Raw genomic sequence first — 22,685 nt, 5'->3', positions numbered from 1 at the left:
ATCTGATCCTTTCTTCTGGAACAAGTGGTTTCCAAATCCCACTTAGAATGGAGAAAGTGCAGGGGGTTCGCTGCTTAATCTCCCCCTCTCCAGACCACCTTCTCTTGGTGCAGCTTTTCTGGGCCTCAAGGGGGAGTCAGAGTTCAGCGACATACATCTTCATGTAATGTGATTTGGACTAAGGCTGCATCTGCATTGCATAAATAATCCAGTTTGACATGGCTTTAGCTTACATGGCTCCATCCTGTGGAATCTTGGGATTTGTAGTTTGTTGTGGCATCACAACTCTCTCACAGAAAAGGCTAAATGTCTCACAAAACTACAAATCCCAGGATTCTATAGCACTGAGTCATGCAGTTAAGGTGGTGCCAAACTGGATTATTTCTGCAGTGCAGATGCAGCCCAAGAGACTTGGATTTACCACCTAACAAAGATCTTCCCCAATACTCACCTCTGGAATCCCTGAAGTCCATATGATTTGGTGGATAATATTTACAGAGCCTTTCCATTATCTGCTTGTAGTGCATAAGCCGGTGCAGAGGCCTGAGAAGAAAGGTATTGAGGGGCAAATAACAGACCTTCTGCATCTCAAAGTCTCTGCATAAGGCCTCCAGCTTGCGAGAGTTTTTGATCCCATTTTCCAACTCAACCAGAACCTCACTGTGCTTCCGCATATGAATTGTCAGGTGCTACAGAGAGAGAGAGAGAAGCGATAATATGTGAGACAAACATATTGTTTGCTTATTGTGCTGCTACTTGCTTGCTACGTTTTAAATCAGGGCACTGGGGCAGTTTAAAATAAAGCAGACCACCATAAGTCTCATATCCTGCCGACTTTTTAAAAGGTTATGAAGCTTAAATATATTGTCCCCTGACTTTTGACTGTTATGTGAAGATGTTCTGTTCCTTTTGCCTAAACTATGGGTAGAAAAGTTTTAAAACATTACATCTACCATATGCAAGAGTTCTACAGAAATCACCAGCATTTTTCTTAAAATTAATTCTCCTTGCTCTGCTCTTGGATTTACAGATGTGGGGACGGAGGCCATATTTGCTTCTTGCCCACCCTCTTCTAGTGGGTTGCACCATTGTGATTCAGCATGCCTGAAGTGACATAATGTGATTTTGGGCCCACCACTTTGGCCAATTTTCAGCCTTAGCTTTTTAGGGTGACTAAGAGAGAGTGGAGAAAGAAAATTTCCACATTTGGGGTAGTTTTAGGGTGCTTTTGGCTGGTTTTCAGGTGAAAAAATCACCCACAATTGATACAATTTTCAAATAATTTGAGTTTGGGGGCTTTGGGGATGAACTTTGATGTCCCAAGACCATGTGTAGCCTGGAGACTGCATCTTTACCCCTCCCCTGCTTTATTTCATATGCTTAAGGTGTTTTCTGGCAGAACAGTGACCTCGACATTTTAGTAATAATATCCTTATGATGTCTAGGACTTTTTTCACCTATAGAAACTCCACTCTGTCCAATTGGACAGAAAATCATTGGATTGCTTTTGACTAATGAATATTAGCATTTCTACAGAAAGTCAGCACACACATATGCCTACGTAAGCATGGGCCTACTACTGCCACCCACCAAAGCAGGGTTTAAAGGCTAAATGTAATTCATACCTTCATACTCTGAATGTTCTTTAGCATAACGTCCCCAATTCTTTGGTAATCTCCTTTCAAGTGGGCATTAGAGCGGCCTTCCCTGCCAGCAATAGAATTATCCATGTCAGTCAGGCATTATGACTGCATCCTTACTCAGAGAGCTAGAGAAGAGTACACACACAACACACACATATACACACACACACTAAAAGGAAATGCTCAATTGCATCATAGAATTTAGAATGCTTTTTCTTTAATGCACCACTAATTCTCACATGGAGTACATACTTTGTTCTATCTTCATGCTATATGTGAAATAAGGTCATATGTTTTATAACCCTATTACATTTTGAAGACAGACAGGGTGAGGTGTTACAAGCTACAGAAAACCTGAGAATGAGGGCAGAAGTAACTGATTTCATGAGTATTGTGTATAACACCATTTATGATATCCTGGACTCAAAAACAGAACATAATTCACGAAAGAAAAATTGAGGAAGAAAACTGACACAAAACAGAAAATTTTTTAATGTGTGATTCACAGTTTCACTCCACAGTATCCTGGGATAGTCTTAAAAACCCATGCTTGAAACTAGAGATAGACAAACTCCCTTGAGCAATCTTCAGACAAAAACCATTCATTTCAAAATCCATGCATGGGAAACTCAAGAATAAGTTGCCTTGCCACAGAAGTCCTGAAAGACCCCTTCTCTCTGATTGTCTTCATGAAGGGATGGCAATGATGAGAGATATTTCTCTGCTTCATTCCCACCTTGGCATCCTGACATGCTGTGTACTGCCTCTGTATTGAAAAAGCAATGGCGCCCGGGACTGGAATTGTCCCCAAGGATTACTGTCGGTAGTCTTGATCCACCTTGGAATATGTAAGGGGAACTGGTCCTACTCTGTGGTTCTCACAGGTGGGGAAATTAAATGACGAGGGTGCTTTAGGGGTTAGCAGGGAGGAAGCTCAGCAGAAACCCCTCTTCTATCCAGGCATTTGGCCAGGAAACAAGAAAGTATGAGCTTCTGCCCATCCAATATGGGCTTCCCCAAGGGGTGTTCTTTAAAAGCTTGCTACATTTTGAAGTCACCCTTTAACAGCCACAGACATAGTTCACCTAGACTTGAGGAATCATTCAAAGCACTTAAAACTGAAACTTACAGGAATGCTCCATGACAGCTTCAAATTAACCCAGGAACATTAGGCACACAGAACTCATTCCATGAATAAAGAATAAGTCTGTCCTTTTCATTGGCTGTGTTTAGGTATCCTATTAAGCTTGTCAGGTGTCCCTTATAAGGGGTGTCTCCTATTTGCAGGTTGGAAAGCTTTTCCTTACATATAAAATCCCCCCTCCAAATCTTATATTTTGGGGTTTGGGTCTTTTATAAAGACAGAGATTTATGCATTATGCAATTTATGAATGTGGACAATATGTTGATTTTATCAGAGAAACACAAGGCTATGTTAATTGAAATTAGTAGCTCCATTTGGTTTTAGGTAGAACACAAACTTGTTAACAGCAACGTTTTGATTGTGAGCCCTGCATTTCATGAATTTTGAGGGCTCCTTATTGCTATTTTGAAAACCTGGCAGCAATACATTCAATTTACCTAGCATTCAAATTTCTAGAAGCAAGTAAGTAACAGATTTTAAGATACTGGTATCTTCTGGGGGGGGGGGCTATATGTTAATGTGGACCACAACAAATAAAGCAAATGCAAGAGGGTGGCATCTTCCTCCATTATATCATAGCCTAAGTTTGGACAAAACAGGTACAGTCCTATCCACATGATGAACATTCACCTTACTGCAGAGGAGAATGCTGTCCAAAATCTAAATACACAAAGAAGACTGAAAATAGCTCACTGGGCAACTGGTGGTTATTCAAGATGGTAAGAAATATATTTTGGTACTAAAAATGAAAGCCAAGTCTAGTAAGGATTTCCTCTTCTTTTGCTTGCAATTATCTTCTTTGTCCAACTTCAGACTCCAACTGCATTTAATTACAATATGGCATTATGAGGGAGCGGGACAAGGAAGAAGCTCAAGAAACAGTAAGCCCTACATTCACTTGGGCAGGCAGAAGTACATTTTCAATCAGGGTTTGTTCCCCATTTATTTCAACAGGGTCACTCTCCAAACACATTTTCTTATGACTGCAGTACAGAAATTGCTTAGCCTCCCAAATGTTGTTGAAGAGGAGCTCCCAGGTCTTCTCCCCACTGGCTAGAGCTGCTGGGAGTTTCAGTCTTAAACCCTCTGTTTAAATCACCACAATTCCCATGTAGTGGGAAAAAGCAAAGTCTTAGAAGCATGCATGGCTTAAGATAAAAACTAAGACTTTTCACACACTTCCTTGTGCCCTCGTGTGTATTTGCAGACAGCATCCATATTACATAGCTGCTTATAGCCTATGTTTCTTAACCCGAGGGGGGGGGGGGAGGAGGATCAAACATCCACACAGAAATAGCTACTGAGTTATCTCTACATAACAGATGTTTTCAAAAAATCCAGAAGCAAGGGATGATGTTAAACTGCTTTGTGTTTATTTAAAGTGGACCAATGCCTAAATGTTCCCCTCAAATACTCTAACAAATGTGAGTAAGCAGCACAAAGCAAGTCTTCCAGTAAGAAAGGATTTGTCCCTACAAAACCAAAAGGAATTCCTGTGCTATTACCAACATATTAATATGGCACGAGCGTTGTAGTATGCCTTCAAGTTGCTTCTGACTTATGGCGACCCTAAGGAAAACATATCACAAGGTTTTCTTGATCTGATTGCTTCCAATGAAGTTTGTTATTGCCTTAAGGTTGATACCACTTATGAAAACATGCGGTGGAAATGCCTACAGTTGTGAAATGATGTACTTGAATGACAATTCCCTATTTTTTAAAAAGGATTTTATTCCTGCCATGTTCATCATTAGCAGTCTGCAACACAACACTCACTTTCCCTTTTCTATCAACATCTTTGAAGTGGTTTGTTTTCTATCAGCTTGGTTCTCTTACTGTTTTGTCTTAGGGCACATTTCTCTTTTGATGAGAAACAGGTGAAGATGTAATTTGGAACTGCATGGATCACACATACATTGAGTCATTTTGCTTCGACCTATGCTGGTCCCTAAGTAGGTTTCAAGCAGACCCAGTAGTACTGGAAAAACTGAGAGGGCCCTGGACATTGTAGCTTTGCTGTAGCTCTGTCTCCTTCACTCCACCTAGCCCTTACCTCGCCCCTACTTTTCTTCCCCCAGCACTCACCATCTTGCCTCAATTTTGGAGTATAAGTAGGATGGTAACAACAAAAGCAGAAATGATGGTGATGTTCTAGACAGCTGCACAGGTGGAAGAGTTGCAGCTCACTCTTTTTAAACTTACTGAATAGTTTGTTTCTTGATTTTTCCTGAACGTCTCTGAGCCCATATCAGGCCACAGGTTCAAATAGGGAACTCAAGATCCTAGGTGTGATTTGTCCAAAGAAAGGAAGGAAGGAAGGAAACACAGCAACTCCATTAGGAAGCTAAGGGGCACCAGATCTATATACAGTAGTCTAGCTCTAAGTTGCATCACTGACTAGACTGATCAAAAGAAACAGGACCAGAAGGAAAAAATTTGGCACTGCTGTTCTTCAGATATGTAAGTAATTTCTACAATTCTCTTGAATTTTCTTATACAGAAGGTTGAGTGAGCTGTTGTTCAAAAAAGCACCTCCAAATTTAGCACCTTTGACCCTCCAGTTATTTTGAACTTCAGCTTTCGGAAGTGTCAGCTAGACCACCTAAGAGGAAGCAACTGTTGAAGCTGCAATGCAAAACATCTGGAGAACCAAAGTTTCCCCAGCCTTGCCATAAACCCTCACATCCTGTTCATCAGCTCTTCTCCAGGCCTCCTGTGCAATCTGGGGGCATTGCACTGGGGCAGCTCAGGTAGCTGTTGATAGATGCCATGTTGAAATAAACCTGTAACTTGGTGATTGCAGGTTTGCACAAAAATGTTATGTTAAATCAACCAACTACTTTAAGAGGTGTATACATTTCCACACTCAACATGACCCTTCCTCTACAAAAACTAGGAGATTTATACAACAGCCCAGGAAAACAGAAAACACTCCCTCAACAATACCTAGGACTATGTACAGTGATAGTAAATGACTCTGCACTGTGCATTTTTCTTGGTAAATGAATGGGCTTTGGATTTTCTTTTTAAATAATTAGCAATCATCTATTCAGTTCCCAAACATTGCATTTGTCATGACAACAATAAAACCCAAACTCAGTATGGCCAAACATCTGATCACCACTTGTGCCTGTATTTGACAGGAAATCATAAGGCATCTGTGGTATCTTTACAAGAAAACTAATTTCCAAATACAGGAAGAAGTCTGCCAAAGCAGAGATGTTCAAAAACTATAAAAGTCAATAACACCCCCCCCCTTCCCCACTTACAGTTTTCTAACTGCCTTCCTCAATCTCTCAAGTAAGCCTCTTTTTAAAAAAGAAATAATATTTTATGCTTTGCCCTTATCACATTAGTTCTTCTGAGTTTCTTTTAAAGAACTTAGAGTAGCTTGTATACAATACTTAGGTAATCTCCTATCTAATTAGCACTCAGAATCAAATCCTTTAAGCCAGTGATCCCCAAATGCTTTTGGGACTTTTTTACATGGGAACCTATGTGCTTCCATCCCAAAAATGGTTGAAGTGTTGGCATCCTGGAAAAGGAAGCCAATTTGCTAATTATTATCACACACAGAGCACAACAAGATGTTAAAAACACATTACTTAGGCAAGAAAGTGTGGCGAGTGTGAATTTGGGTTTCAGATGGATGAGGACAAATCCCCGTTGCTAGCTTGGAAATACCTTTTTTGTGCATGCTTCAAACTGTAATTCTCACAAGTGCACACACACACATATACTCCAGAGAGGGAAGGGAAATGTGGAGGATAATCCTCTTTGCCCACAAGCTGTTTCAGAGGAAGGAAGGCTGAGAGGGTTCCCCTTTGCAAACTCCCGTAAAACTACGAACACACACACCAGAGAAAGAAAGAGGAGGGGGCTACTCCATAAACCTGCCTGATTCCAGCGAGGGCTGATACTCCCATATGTCATCCTTTTCCAGGACATGTCCTCCATTTCTCCCTCCTCTACAGGAGGAATTACAAAACGTCCTCTCCCTCTGCCTTCTCTCACCAGCTGTTCCCTTTCAGAGGCTGCAAGAGGAAGGAGAAGAGCTATGCCAGGGAAAGTGTGTGTGTGTGTGTGTGTCCCTTTAAGAAGAAGTCTCCTAGGGACAGCAATGAACCCTGGGAAACCTAAAGACTTGGTTTCAGACTGCTGCCATTATGTGAAGCGAGTGAATTTGCAAATGAAGTGGAAATGCAAATACGGTAGTTTTGTGAAAATGCTTTTTTCCTGATTCACCTCATTTTCTGTCTGGAGTCTGAAGCATCATGTGAAAATCAACTGCAAACTTCTCCCTAATGCCCTGGATGACCCTGCATTGGGACCAGTTTAACTTTCCAATTTTCCCCGTGTGATAAAGTCCTTGGTCTCATTCAGCTTCCAACTTTTCTCTCCAATAAGGAAAGACTTTCAATCCGAGAGAGACTCTGGAATCAACTCTGACACTTCTCCGCCAGAGACATACCTTACCCAAACAGCTTCAAGGTATCCTCCATCCCACACAACCTCGCTTCTTTTATTATCTCTTTTCTTGGCTGTCCAACAAAAGGAAGCAGGAGTAGCAGTGCATTCCAACCTGCCAACCAAGTCCTGGCAAAATTCATAAAGCTTAAGCAGGGTCTCAAATGTAAAAGCTCCTTTTTGCCGCTGCTTCTCCCTCACCACCATATGGTCTAACTTCTCATCCCCGCCATGGTCCTAAATGCCTTTAGTTCTTCTTGTATTTCTTGTGCACCAATACTTTGACTGAAGGCCCCCCTGCTGCCCCCTTTCTACTCACTGGTCCTAGGATCTTTCCACCACCCACAGGGGGAGGTACTGCCCACTTTGGGAATCACTGCTTTAAGCACAAATGTCCTGATGGCTTCAAACTGTTCTTTAAGTCCATTTTAAAGGATCTGAAAAAGGGACTACTGGGGTACTCTGATGCACTTGGCACAATTTGGAAAAGTGCAATACACATACCAAGTATTACAATTGCCTTAATATGGACTGAGAGTGAAAGTAGCTGTATAGTTTGTTCTAGTTTTCTGATGCTTTTTCTTCAAGCAAACACAAGTAATTTGTATCCTAAGGTAAGTTAAATTTAGGAAGTCCACAGAACATGAATTGCTTGCCACATGATGTGTTCCCTGAAAAGCCTCTAGAGTGATCCTGTGCAGCCTCACTGCCAATGTAAAATGAGGCACAAAGACTGCCAAGGGTGGTGGGAAGAAGCCAGAAACTTACTTCCTGAGAACTTCCTCATGCACCATTCCATAATATCCACCTGATTATCATGTACAAGGTTCAGACAGATCCCCCTCCACCATTCAGAGTCTCTTGGGGCAGGACAGGGGACAGGGAGTACAAGTGGGAGATAAGTGCATTTCTCTTCCCTTAACTTTTTAAACTTAACCTATCTTAGGAGCCATGCTAATGTAAGCTACTGTATCTTAGTCAAGAACAGACCAGTTGACTCCCATAACTCTGTGGGTGACCCAAATCAGAGAAGCCACATATCTGGTGGGTGCAGTGGGAAAGCACTTCTGTCTCTTTTCCTGTGATAATCACTTTACCATACTGCCAGCGAAATTGGTGCTGTAACAATACTGACTAGAATATCCACGAATGTTCAAAAGTCATGGGCGGTGGGGTTTTATTTAGCAGTAGATGATGATCTGGAGTGGTGTGAAAAATAAATTATGGGCCACACAGGGGATTTCTGGATTGTAATTCCAAGTGTTTTGGCTCTCAGACTATTTTTGGGGGGGGGGGGGGTTGTTTTGTTTTTTTTTTAAAATCAGATTTAATCAGCTGCTCCTTTCTTTTTTTAAAAAAGAGAGGCCTGAAATAAATAATTAACTTTTCAAAATGAACTTAAAGCAGGCTCCATCTAACATTTAACCTCATTTGGGAGGATGTGGGCTGTGTACACTTGTACACACATGAAAGCATGTACACAAACACTCCCCAGGCATTTCCCATCACAGTGCATATACACACAAACATGCAAATGGCAGTTGGATGTACAAAAGTCCTTTGCTTTTGATTTGCCTTCAAAACTACCGTATGTGCAGCTCCTTAGTAGTACTATAAGACTACTGGAATGATTTGCAGGAGGCATTGCATTTTATACTGCTATTTACTATTTTATTGGCAAACTGTTCTAATCCAGGAAAAAATCACTAACTCACACTTCACAAAAAAAATTGTAAGCTTATCATGGGAGATTTTTGATTACAAGCAAGGCTGATAAAAAAACAAGAGATTTGTTTTGCAGGGCTGGGACTTGAGCTTTACAGAGTTTCAGATGAGGAAATCCAGTGCATTATGATCCTGTTTTATTATTCTGATGTAACAGTTTTTTCTGGCAGCCTAAAATATTATGAGGCATTTCCTACTTTTTGCTCTGAAGTAGTGAACTGACAGAAAATAATGAGTAATATGCAAAGTGGCTTTATCTCCTTTCACAGCTTTTGTAAATAGACCTCATTATTTGCTTTCAGCATCAACTTGTGTCTAATTTTGTTCTTTGGGTATACATGACCCAAATTCTTATTCTTATTTTCACTGTATTTCTTATAACTATTTGCTACTTTTCAACAAATACTGCAATCACTTGCAATACCATGACAGAGGATAATATCTCCAGCCTAAAATCTTTATGACTTCTTTAAAAACTGAGGGATAAGTAACCCTAGCTTCCACATGCCCTACATTCCATGTTAATTCATGTGCCCCATATCTATGCAATGTATGGGCTAAACTGTGGACCTCCCACCTCAGTGGGGTTGTACTGTCAGTGCACTTATGCTTTGTGGTTGTGTGCCTTCATGTCATTTCCAACTTATGGTGACCCTAAGGCAAACCTATCATGAGGCTTTCTTGGCAAGATTTGTTCAGAGGGGGTTGGCCATTGCCATCCTCTGGGGCTAAGAGAGTGTGACTTGCCCAAGGTCAACCAGTGGGTTTACATGGCTGAGCCACAATTCGAACCCTGGTTTCCAGAGTCATTCTATCAAAATTCATCAGCTGCTGCTGAGGTTCATGGTGCTGTTAAAATTCACAGTGGCTCTCTATGGCTCTCTGTCAAGACACATTCCCACACCACAGAGACATTCAGCAGGGCATGAGCTTGAAGGTTACACATCCAAAGAGGCAAGCACTTTTCAAACTCACACCCTTCTACTCTTACTATTTTGGTAATAGCTAATCTGTTACAGTAGAGTACACTTATAGGATCTTGGCCATACATTGAGTTCAGCCACTAAATTGAATTTGAAGAGAGATTTTGCATAACCAGAAAAGTTAATCATAACTCTGATCTATGTTCTCAAACTATGACTAACAAGATCCTCTAATGTGATATATGTCACCCTCTGTCAACGATGCCCTTCAGCACTCTATAGTGGGGCAAACAGAATTGTCTCTATGCTATAGGATTAATTGACATAAATCAAATAGTAGGAATGGGAATACACAAAAGGCTGTTTAAGAACATTTCAAACTTCTTGGGCATCTTTGAGCTCAGGACAGTGGTCCTTGAACCAAAAACAAAACAAAACTACAAAGAATGATTGGAAAGGGAAACAGCTGAATTACAATATATTCACAAACATCACTCCATAAACAGTGGGTTGAACAAAGGCAATGGCTTTCTGTCACACACTGGACATGCCTAGCCAGTTTATCATATCTTCTTTCTTGTTTCCTGCTTGCACACACCACATTCCCAAACTCCCTCCCAGCATTTCCTATGGATATCCACCCACACTGCCCATGGGCCACCTTGTCCCTCCTGCCATTGTCCCTCAACAACCATGATTAAAGCTGAACTTGTCACCTCATCACCATACCCACATGTTTTGCATTTCCATAGGCATTCATATCATCTAATTATAAAAGCCTTTCCCAGGCATCATTTCACTCCATGCATCTGAGGAAGCAGACCAAGTCTATGAAAGATTACAATACAACTTCTACATAATTAGTTTCAAAGGTGAGACTAGTATGCAGCTATACCTTTCCAAATTAATATAATACTATGCAGATCTTCTCAGACATCAAACCATCTTCACATGAAAGTATCATAAATTAAAGCCTAAACCTGGGTCCAACCCATTATGTTTGTTTTGTGCTTATACAGTAATCATTTGAAAGATGTCCTGCCTAAGGAAAGAAATGTGCAATGTGTATTCTATGATGGGATTTCATCAGTATATAATAACAATGCATGGTAGTGATTATGTGTGCTGTGCTACTGCACATTATTGCTGTGTTACTGTTGCTGCTGCTGCTTTGGAGGATTAAAGAAGACCATAGTAAAGTCCAAATGGATGATAGGACGCTGATGGATCTATGATGTGAATCAGTTCCCCAAGCAGGCTGTTAACAACTGCCAAATTCAGGGATCACCTTGGAACGTAAGTCTCCAACTTTGGTATACATTTTATGTTCTCAGTGCATGAGATCCCAAATTCAGTCCCTGGCATCCTTGTGTTTAAAGAATCTCACAAAGCAGGAAATAACCTGTACCTGAAACTCTTGTTAGGATACTAGGGTAGAAGAACTTTAATGCAAGAGCTGAAATTCTGTTTTATGTCCTTCTACAGATCTGTGTTGTCATCAACATCGAAAACAGTGTCTGCTTGGTTTCATGGATTCCTAACATTCTACTTTCAGGGTAATCTGTCTATGCCCCTGACACTTCTACATCTTGGGAAAGTTAGTTTTTGTGGAACTACAACAACCCAGAATCTCCCAGGCAACATAACCAGACAAAAAAATTAACTTTTTCCATTTCTGACATTCCCAAAAAATTCCCTGCAAAGGACAGTGTCCTATGGTATACACAATTCATGCAAAGTCACACTGTTACCTGGCAGGTATTGAACAGAACCTTAGAAACCGCCCAGTATTATAGTTGCATCTTACAGGAGAAGATCAAAAATGGCAGATAAGCAGTTCTACTAAGTTGTTTCTTCTGCATTCCTGATCTTCTGTTTGCTGAACTCCTGATCAGCTTCCAAGAAACCCAGGTTTCTGTGGAACAGCACTGAAAACTACTGGCTTCAAGTTACTTCTCAGCTACAGTGGAAGCTTTAAATACAGTTTTAGTTTTTTAATAGATCCTTTCAGCAAGACTGCAGCCCTGTGTTGCACATTATGCTTTTTATATAGTCTGAAGTTTGGCAATCAGACCACTTCTGCCATTAAAAAACAGCTTCACCAGCAGTTTTTCAACTACCCACATTATCACACTGTGAATTATTATTACTTGCAATTATGCAATTCAAAGTATTCCCTTTCCATTTATATTTTACATACTGCATGTTAAACATCAGTATGTTCCCACTTGGTGGAACCTCAAGGCATGCTGCCTGGGACTGTCTAAATGCAGAGGTGGGGGAGGGGGGATCCTTTTTTGTTTGGGTTTTTTTGGATTATGGCTTCCAGAATCTATATAGGCCAGGAATTCAAAGAACTGAGGTCAGCAAAAATGTTTCTAAATTTTACCTAATGGACAAACCTTTAATCATTAGCTCACCCCAGAATCCAACAGATTGTAGCATGATTAGTCTGGCATAATGATAGAACAGTATTCTTGATCCTAAAGGGAAAGTCCTCTTTTGCATCATTTTTAAAATATTTTTTTTAGGTTTAATCTAAATCACAAACCCACATCAATAAGTAGTTGATTTCCTAATACAGGTACTTGGAAAATCCTTTGTGGATTATGGGGATTCATTCACTAGAGAACAATGACATCTCTAAATTTTTAATTAGATAGAACCAGCATAATAAGCACAAACGCTTAATATTTCCTCAATACATTCTATCCTTGATATAAAATCCAGATTCTACAAAAATAACAAATTTTTGCCAGGAAATGAGTGCACGGGGGAAGCAACATATTTGAAGTGGGACAAGTCTTACCATGGCCTGGTGTCTTGTTTCTAGATCAGTAGACCACACTATATAGATCCATTTCAAACCGGCTTTAGGACAGGATATGAAGTTGAGACCACCATGGTAGCCTTGGTCGATGATCTTCGTCTGGTTATCGACAGAGGGAGTGTGACCCTGTTGGTACTTTAGACCTCTCAGTGGCTTTCGACACTATTGATCTTGACATCCTGTTGGAGTGTCTGGGAGAGCTGGGAGTTGGAGGCACGGCACTGTGGTGGTTCGAGTCCTATCTCTCAGGTAGGTTTCAAAGGGTGATGCTTGGGGACAGTTGCTCTTCTAAAAGAGAGCTCAAACTTGGCATCCTTCAAGGTGCCATCCTGTCCCCACTGCTATTCAATGTATATATGAAGCCACTGGGTGAGATCATGCAGAGACATGGGGCGCGGTGTTACCAGTATGCTGGTGGCACTCAAATATACTTCTCCATGCTTTGCACTACAGCTCAGACCAAAGACGGTATCTCTACTCTCAATGAGTGTCTTAAAGTGGTAATGTACTGGATGAGGAAAAACAGATTGAATCTGAATCCAGGTAAGATGGAGGTACTTGTTGTTGGGCTCACAAATCCAGGATAGGTCAATCAGTCCTAGACAGGTTCACACTCACCTTAAAGGACTGTGTTCGCAGTCTGGGAGTGCTCCTAAACGTGTTGCTTATGATGTCAAATCAGGTAAATGGAACGTTGGACTTACCTGAAAGACGTCCCTTTACAGCAGAGAAGGTACGAGCATCCTGACTTCGGGTGGCTCCGCCCACTTGGCTCCTGGTAGGCAGGTAGGAAACAAAGAACAAAGAAAGTGACCGGGGCCCTGGCCCCCTCGCCCTTGCGGGCGGAGCTACCCAGGAACCCCAGTCAATTTTAAGCCGAGCAGCATAATATTAATGTGGTATTGAAGAACTCAAATCCGCCCACCCGCGCCAGTAGGCCAGTAGGGTGGGGAGGATGCTCGTACCTTCTCTGCTGTAAAGGGACGTCTTTCAGGTAAGTCCAACGTTCCATTTAGCAGCAGAGAAGGGGCCGAGCATCCTGACTTCGGGATTTATAAAAGCAGACCAGTTACTAGGGAGGGCTGGCTGGCGCGGAGGGCGGATCCGAAACTACCTGTTGTAAAACCCTCCGGCCAAAGGCCGCCTCTGCCGATTGGAAGAGGTCAAGTTTATAGTGTCTGGTGAATGTCGACGGGGACTTCCAAGTGGCCGCCCTGCAGATTTCAGCCAACGGAGCATTGGTGGATAAGGCCGCAGATGTAGCTGCACTTCTCGTCGAGTGAGCGGTGATGTCAGCCGGAGGTTGAAGCTTAAGTGACTTGTAGCACTGGACGATACACTGTTTGATCCACCTTGCTAAGGTAGAGCCTGACACCTTTTTGCCCTTGGAGTTAGGTCGAAAGGATACGAATAGTGCCTCCGATCTCCTGAACGTGGCCGTTCTCTTGAGGTAAACTTTTATGGCTCTGCGAACATCGAGAGTATGCCAGCACTTTTCTAGGTCTTCAGTGGGCCGGGGGCAGAAGGACGGGAGGACAATGTCCTGGGAGGTGTGGAACACGGAGTTAACCTTAGGGACAAAGGTTGGGTCAGGCCTCAGGAGAACAGAGTCCGGCCTGATGATGCACAATCCTTTGCGGACGGATAGGGCACCGATTTCGGAGATGCGCCTCGCTGATGTGAGTGCCGTCAGTATCAGTGTCTTGAAGGTCAGGAACTTGAGGGGTACTTCCCTCAGTGGCTCGAAAGGCGGGATGGTCAAGGCCTTGAGGACTTTATGCAGGTCCCAGGACGGGAATCGATGCTTTGTTGGGGGCGCCTTGTTGGCGACCCCTTTGAGCAGCCTGCGGATATGGGGGTGTTGGGAAATCCTGGCTGCGACCTTATGGGGCAGTATGGAGGTGATGGCTGCCACTTGTCTCTTGATGGTGCTGGGCCGCAGGCCCTGGAGGAAGCCATCCTGTAAGAACTGGAGCACTGTCGGAACAGAGATCTTGATGAAGTCCTTGTTTTTGACCTTGCACCACCTTTTGAATGCCCTAAAGGTGTATTCGTAGATCCTATTTGTAGATTGGCGTCTCGAAGCGAGAATGGAGTCAACCACTTCTGGGGAGTATCCATATCCGCTCAGCATGTGGCGTTCAATTTCCAGGCGTGAAGCCGTAGCCAGGCTGGGTCCGGGTGATGAATCTGCCCTTGTGCGAGGAGGTCCGGCCTGAGCGGGAGGACGAATCCTTGAGTTGCCATGGCAAGAATCTCTGAGAACCAGGGTCGCCGCGGCCACGCCGGGGCCACAAGGATAACCTGTGCGTTGGTCCTGCGTATCCTGGCTAGGAGCTTCGTGAGCAACGGAGTCGGCGGGAAAGCATAGAGGAGGCCTGGTGGCCAGGGGCAGTTGAGGGCGTCCATTCCTTCGGCCCCTTCCGTTTGGAACCTTGAGAGAAACCTGGGAGTTTTGGCATTGGCGGGGGAGGCGAACAGGTCCAGTACGGGTTGGCCGAGTCTGTCTGTGATGATCTGGAAGGTCTGAGGGTGGAGGCTCCACTCCCCTTGGTCGATATCTATTCTGCTCAGCCAGTCGGCTTTTGAGTTTAGGGATCCTTGAAGGTGTTCGGCCTCCAGGGATATGAGATTGGCCTCTGCCCATGTTAGAAGGGATCGAGCCTCGCTCATCAGGGACCTGGATCTGGTTCCCCCTTGACGATTGACATGTGCCTTGGCTGTGGTGTTGTCCGTCCTGACCAGGACTGACCTCTGGCGAATCGCCTGACTGAAGGCGAGGAGAGAAAGGCGGATTGCCCGGAGCTCCAACCAATTGATGCTGTGTGTTCGTTCCTCTGGGCTCCATTTGCCCTGGGCCAGCAGTGTTCCGCATATCGCTCCCCAGCCCCGGAGGCTGGCATCCGTGGTGACCTGAACACTCGGGGGCCTCCAGATTTGGCGACCTCGGTGGACTGCTTTGGACATCCACCAACGAAACGACTGTCTTACTTCGCTGGAGAGCTGTATTTTCTTGTGTCTCCTGAGGATAATGGCCCGCTGGTGAGGGAGAAGGAGCCATTGCAGGGGCCTGGTGTGGAACCTCGCCCAGGGAAGGCACTGGATGGCTGCGATCATGAGGCCCTGGAGGTGGGCCAAGAGCTGGAGGCTGGGACGCGTGGTCTGCAGGACCTTCGAGATGGCGTTCTGTATGGACTGGATGCGGTCCGAAGGTAGGCGTACCGTCCCCGCCTGGGTGTCTATTATGGCTCCCAGGTGGTGGATCTGTTGACCTGGAGTCAGCGAGCTCTTCTCGAGATTCAGGAGGAAGCCGTGATCCTGGAGGGACTTGAGGATGTGATTGATGTCGAGGAGCCCCTGGAGTCTGGAGGATGACCGGATTAGCAGGTCGTCGAGGTAGGGATAGACGTGCAATCGCTAGGTTCTCCATCGGGCGACAAGTGCCACCATGATCTTGGTGAACACTCTGGGGGAAGAGGCTAGCCCAAAGGGAAGGGCTCTGTATTGGTAGTGGCGCTTGCCATATCTGAATCTGAGGAATCTTCTTGAGGAAGGGTGAATCAAAATATGAAGATAAGCATCTTGTAGGTCCAGCGAGGAGAGGTAGTCTTCTGGCTGGAGACTGTCTAGGATGGACTTGAGTGTCTCTATTCTGAATCTTTTCTTTAGGACGAACCGGTTGACCCCTCTGAGGTTCAATATGGCTCTCCAGGTTCCGTTTTTCTTGGGAACAAGGAAGAAGGTGGAATAGCAGCCTTGTCCCCTCTCTTGTCTCGGGACGGGCTCGATGGCCTTGATGTGTAGTAGGCGCTCGATGGCCTCCAGTAGGAGGCGGTGTTTGTTGGGGTCGGTTGATCTGGGAGACGGAATAAACTTGTCAGGGGGCGTACGATGGAATATTATCTTGTAGCCCTGACGGATGGTATCTAGGACCCATTTGTCTGAGGTGGATGTCTCCCAAATGTGGCCGAACCCCTGCAGCCTGCCTCCTACTGGGGGAACGCCATCATTGTGAACTATTCTTGCGGGGTTGTTTGGGCCCCGCTCCTTCTTTGGAGGGGAAGGGAGGTTTAGCCTGTTTGCTAAATCTTGAATCTCCCCAATGCGATCTGTTGGACCTGGACTCCCTGGCTCGAAAGGAATTGGAGGAAGAGGGGAAGGAGGATTGGTTGGGACGAAAGGAAGAGCGGTTCCTATATTGTCTCTTATCGTCCCTTTTCTTGGAAGTGGGAAGAGCCTTTCTTTTGTCCTTTCCCTCTACTAGCACTGGCTCTAGGGATTCTCCAAACAGCTTGGAACCAAGGAATGGGGAAAAGGCCAGGTTCTGCTTGGATTTGGAATCCACATTCCAATTCTTAAGCCAGAACTGCCTGCGGACTGCCACAGCTGCTGCCTGGGCTCGAGCACACTGTTGGATGGTGTCAAGGGTGCCATCGGCAGCGAAGGCTGTCGCTTTGGCAATTTTGTTAATGGTTTGCTTAACCTTGGTGTCTGGGCTGGGTAGGAGGTCCAGAAGCTGGCGGGACCACTGGAGACTGGCCCGCATCACCATGGATACAGTGGACGCGGCCCTGATGGCGATAGATAGGGCCTCATGGGCCTTTTTAAGTGCCCCCTCGGCCCTACGGTCCTCTGGGTTTCTGAGGGTGTCCTCCCCATCCCTAGAGAAAACGGCTGATGAGACGAGCGCCGACACAGGGGCGTCCACGGCTGGAATCTTGAGCTTGTCCATGACGGCTGGCTGCAGTACGTAGTACTTGCGAGTGATGCCGTGATTGGATCTGGCGGAGGCTGGCTTCGCCCATTCGTCCCTAATAATCTGCATGATGTTAAGCGGGCAGGGAATCTGCTGGACTGGAGAGACCGACACTGGGAACAAATCCTCGCTCATCTTGGGGAGGTCTGAATCGGGGGAGGGGGTGGTCTGTCCTGTGGGTAGGGTAATGCCCAGTGTCTTAGTTGTCTTTCTAATGAGTGGCACATAGTCCTCCGGTTTAAACAGGCGCGAGGACAGTTGTGCGTCTGTTTTGGGCTCTCCTTCATCTTGTGACAGTTCGCCCTCCTCTGCCTCTGAGGCTGAAGGACTGTGAGAGTCCTCCGAGATTTCGTCGTCAGAGGGAAGTGTGGTGCGAGGGCGCTTGCGGCTAGATGTCCTATCGTGGCGGGGGCGCTTGGTTGGCGGGAGGTAGGAGCGCTCTGAGTCGGAGGAAGAGCATGAAGCCCCTTCCTCTTCCTCTTCTGAACAGTGAGCCCCTGTCTGGCTTAGGAGGGTGTGACTGGTGGAGGACTCCCTGGTGCCTAACCCTCGTGTCGGGGAGCTCCGCTTTCTGGACGCTTTGCGTCCTTGTCGCTCACTGGGGTGGCCCGTGGGCTGAGGCTCGCTGGCGGCGGAGGGGACCTCCCCGACCCCCCCGGTGACACCACCCTCCCGCGCTGGTGAATCCGGCCCCGCCGCTGCGTGCTCGCGGTGGCGGTGGCCGCTGGCCTCTGACTGGCCAAGATGGCGGCGCCCATGGGCGGCCGCATGGCCAAGATGGCGGCGCCCATGAGTGGCCACGTGGTGCCGCCAGGGCTCTTCCGGGTCCTCCGGAAGTGGGCGGGGCGCGGGCCGGCGAGCATGGCGACCGCCATGAGCCCCCGGAGAGAAGTCCGCATTGGCCTGGGGGAAGCCCGGCGCCATCCCCCACCCCCCTGGGCAGGAGTCGCTGGGGAGGAAGGCCTGTGGGAGCATGGCCCCTGGCCACATCAGGAGTGGTCCCCCCCCTGGGAAGGCAGCAGTCCCCCAAGCTGGTGTGCTGGCCTCGCGGGAGCGCGAGCCTGCGCCTTCGTTCCCTCCCTGGGGTGCCCTGGTGGTGGAGGGAGCTTCCTGCTCCAGGAAGGCCCTGAACCACCTCAAAATCTGTGGCGGCGGGGGAGAGTTACTCACGTCCTCACCGGTGTTGGAAGGTGAGGGCTCTCCCTCTTCTGACCACACCTGGGCCGCTTGGGAGTCCCTTGAGCCGACAGCGGAAGGGAGGGCTTCCTCCGGTCGCTGCGGCCGCGCTTCCACTTCCAGGGGCGCTGATGGAGATGCCGCTCGGCGAGCAGCCGGCAAAGCCGGGGCTGGCCCGGGCAGAGTGGAAGCGAGCTCCCCTGTGGCTCTGGCATCCCTGTCGGTAGCCATGTCTCCCGCGGTGGGGGGGAGGAGGAGAAGGGGGGGAAGAAACAAGGTCGGAAGGTAGCAGAGGAGATTGAGGGAGGAAAGAGAGAGAGATGAGGAAGAGAGAGAAAGGAGCCAGGCGGGTCCGGGGAGCGATGAGCTGAAAACTCTGGAGCTGGATAAGAAACGTCCTACCAGGTGCGAGGCAGGAAGAAGACTGGGGTTCCTGGGTAGCTCCGCCCGCAAGGGCGAGGGGGCCAGGGCCCCGGTCACTTTCTTTGTTCTTTGTTTCCTACCTGCCTACCAGGAGCCAAGTGGGCGGAGCCACCCGAAGTCAGGATGCTCGGCCCCTTCTCTGCTGCTAAATGCGACAGTCAGGAGTGCTTGCTATCAGCTTTGGCTGATATGCCAGCTGCGTCCTTTCTTGGAACAGAGGGACCTAGAAACTGTAGTACATACTCAGGTAATCTCACGTCTGAATTTCTGTAATGCACTCAACATGGGGCTACCCTTGTGCCTTGTCCGGAAACTTCAACTAGTCCAAAATATGGCAGCCAGAGTGGTCATCTGGACAGCTAGAGGTGATCACATTACCCCTAGGTTAAAATCTTTACATTGGCTGCCAATTTCCGATCACAGTACAAGGTGTTGGCTATGACCTTTAAAGCCCTACATGCCTTGGGTCCAACCTATTTGCAGGACTGCCTCCTTCCATACAATTCGCCCCTCACACTGAGGTCCTCTGGGAAAAACCTTGTTTAACTAATAAAGGCCAGGTTGATGACGGTTACCCAGAGGACCTTCTCATCGGCCGCTCCCAGATTATGGAATGTCCTGTCGGAGGCGATTCGGAACATCAAAAATCTTGACAGCTTCAAAAGGACTGTCAAGACGGATCTTTTCCAACAGGCCTTCCCTGAATAATCTACCCAGTCTTCCATGGATACAGACCATCACAAAGAACACTCAAACTGCCCAACCCCTGGTCTCTGACTGGCTTGATTAATATTTTATTTCAAATCTTTAATTGTTTTAATTGTTGATTATTTAATAATATTTTAGTGTGGTAAGGTTGGGGAGAAGGGAATCAACGGGATGTATTTTAACTGTATGTTGTGTTTTTATCTAGTGTTGTGAGCCGCTTTGATCCTACAGGAAAGGCGGCATATAAATAAAACATTATTATTATTATTACTATTATTATTCTGCAGAGCAACTTTCCTTAGAAGACTATAGTGGATAATTATTTGATGAAATATTATTATTAATCATTTTACCTGTCATTTTTCAGCAATGTAGCGAGTTTTTGGAACACTGTGTAATGCACAGGTCACATTTTGAGCAAAATCCTCTGGAAAGAGCTAACTGGTTTGCAAAGGGCATGCGTGAATGAAGCCGAAAGTATTTTCTTCTGATCTAGTCACATCTTCTCTGACATGGAGAAGCAAATGGCAAAAGTTCAACAGGCAACTATGATCCTCATCCCCAGGAAGCATTTATGTTGTTTAGGAAACTTAAAGCTGACAGCAAAGTTAAGAGATCAGCAAGGTAGAATGGAAGGAAAATGTGTTTTCAGACTGGGAAAATAAGCAGGTCTGACTTTCTCTGCAATACAAAAATTAATTATCCTTGGATATCCTTTGAGTACTTCACACATTATTTCTTTAACTGTAATATATCTGAGAGAGCCAGTGTGGCATAGCAATTTGAGTGGCAGACCAGGGTTCTGATCCCCACTTGGCCATGGAAAACCACTTGGTGATCTTGGGCAAGTCACATTCTCTCAGCTGCAGTGGAAGGAAATGGCAAACAGAGGAAGGAAATGAGCAAATTTTGTCACGAAAACACCATGGGAGTTTCATCTTATTGTTCCCATAATTTTGAAATGAACTGAAGGCACATAGCAACAATTGTTCAGATGGTATAATCCCTCCCTTAGCCTGAGATTCTAGATTCATTGTTCAAACATGGGAAAGTCACTTTTTTGGTCTACAGTTCCCAGAATCCCCCAGTCACAAACAGCATCTTAAATAGCACTGCAGACAGAAGACCAAGTAACTCCTTTATGCTATGTTCAATTCATTTGTGAAAAAGATGAAGATTTCAATAAAAAAGATGCAACATTGCATCAGTGCAACAGTGTTCCAGAATAGGATTTCTTTGAAGAAATATTCCCTTAAAATATAAAGTCTCCAAAACAACTAAAAACACTGAACAGCTCCGTTCAACATCATAATGTTTTACATTGATTCCTTTGTTTATCTGTCCTTGTTCTGGGGAACAGAATTAAAGTGGTTAGCATTTGACAGGTCACATTGCCTGATTACAACTGCCTCATATGACAATTCACTTCCAGAAAAAGAATAGACAACCTCTCCTGTTCCATGGCTACACCAAAGGCAAAAGAATGAAGGTTATGAAGAGCGATGGAATTCTAAACATGCCCAGAAAATTGATTAGCTTTCTGCCAGGAAAGAAATGTCTCATTTGATAAACATTTCTTACAGCATCTCTCTGGAAAAGTATTATTTTATTATTGTTGGGCTAATAGTAACCTCACTGATCAATAACTGCCTTGTTTTTAATTGATACAGTGAAGACGTAGTTAAAAGACAGTACCTTTGTGAACACTGAATTGGAAATAAGTAACAAAGATAAACATTTTGACTTATGAACAACATAAAGAACTGCCTAGAAAACAATTTTGTCTGAACTGAGAGAGGAGGAGATTGAATAAAATCAGCCCTGAAAGTCATTTAAGCAGGCTGTGTTTACCCACATATCTCTCATGATCTAAGTTCACCAATTTGCTAATTATTCATACCAATTAATGTTCTCTGCCTTAATTGCTATGCCATTACATTATTCCACAAAATTGCAGAGCAGATTAGCTTTATTCTTATTGCCGATTGGTCCCACTAACTTCTATGGGATGACATCTAAGAGAGTCCTCCTACCATTACAACTTTCAAATTATTCATCTCATTATTTTACTCTTGCTACAGAAGAATTAAAATAAGTGATGGTACTGATAATTTTAGCAATGATGAGTCTATACAATGAAAAGAGAAAAATACTGAAGAATGATCCAGAACTGTAATATATGCAGAATTCTACTTAAAAAGGAACTAGTTTATTTATAATCACAAGCTCCAAAATCAGATAATTAAAATTCAAGTTAGAGTTTATAATAGTTCTTTAATTCCTCATTTCCCAAGAAGAACCAAAATAGTTGTCTCTGGTTAATTTTTCCTAAGCGACATCTGAATGCTTTTTCATCACTTTTTTATTTTAAAAAGTCTGAATGCTACAAGCTGTTCATTTGTGGTACAAAACACTCCCCTCGCATTCACCTTGGTGTCACCTCAATACCCACAACAAAAAAGAGGTACTATTTCTTGTGCAAATGAATTTTTCACAAAGAAATCCCACAAACACACAAAAAATCTTTCAGAGAAGATTTTTCCAACAAAGTCTCCTGATGTGGTAAGATATTATTTCTATTGACCACAAGAAAAATTATAGACATTCTTTCTATCCCAAGTGGGCAGTAGTAGGATAGCATGAACATCCTTTGCACTGTAACCAGAATGGGTTTGTTACACTGTGCTCCTGTACAATGTGAACATGACAAAGGGCTTCCTTCCATAGAAAATAGGTTTGGTGATGGGGCCCAAGCCAGTAGGAAGGGAGATGGAGCTTTGATGCTCCCAGTTAACTTTGCAAAGCTATCTTGCAAAGTCCAAATGCTATAAAGGTATGATGAAGCAATGGACTAAAAATGGTTTTATCTAAATGCTAAGATTAGTTGTCT

General features: G+C 44.8%; 1 protein-coding gene across 7 annotated transcripts in view; it reads right to left on the bottom strand.

The window, feature by feature from the left end:
* Positions 1-22,685, bottom strand: part of LOC149319171 (FERM, ARHGEF and pleckstrin domain-containing protein 1) — a 233,301-nt gene that overhangs the window by 28,305 nt on the left and 182,311 nt on the right. For all 7 annotated transcript variants that reach the window (XR_016280156.1, XM_089511190.1, XM_089511188.1 and 4 more), the window contains exons 17-18: positions 1,626-1,707; positions 452-689 (exon numbers count right to left, since the gene is read on the bottom strand). Coding sequence is in view for 6 of the 7 variants with exons in the window: in XM_089511190.1 (XP_089367316.1) it covers positions 452-689; positions 1,626-1,707 (320 nt within the window). In the remaining variant the exon portion in view is untranslated. The remainder of the gene's footprint in view (positions 1-451; positions 690-1,625; positions 1,708-22,685) is intronic.

Source organism: Sceloporus occidentalis, unplaced genomic scaffold (assembly GCF_023333645.1).
Source record: "Sceloporus occidentalis isolate IW3139 unplaced genomic scaffold, rSceOcc1.0.p SCAF_2, whole genome shotgun sequence".
In the NCBI taxonomy this organism is placed as follows: Eukaryota; Metazoa; Chordata; class Lepidosauria; order Squamata; family Phrynosomatidae; genus Sceloporus; species Sceloporus occidentalis.
This window is presented reverse-complemented; position numbering and strand designations above follow the sequence as displayed.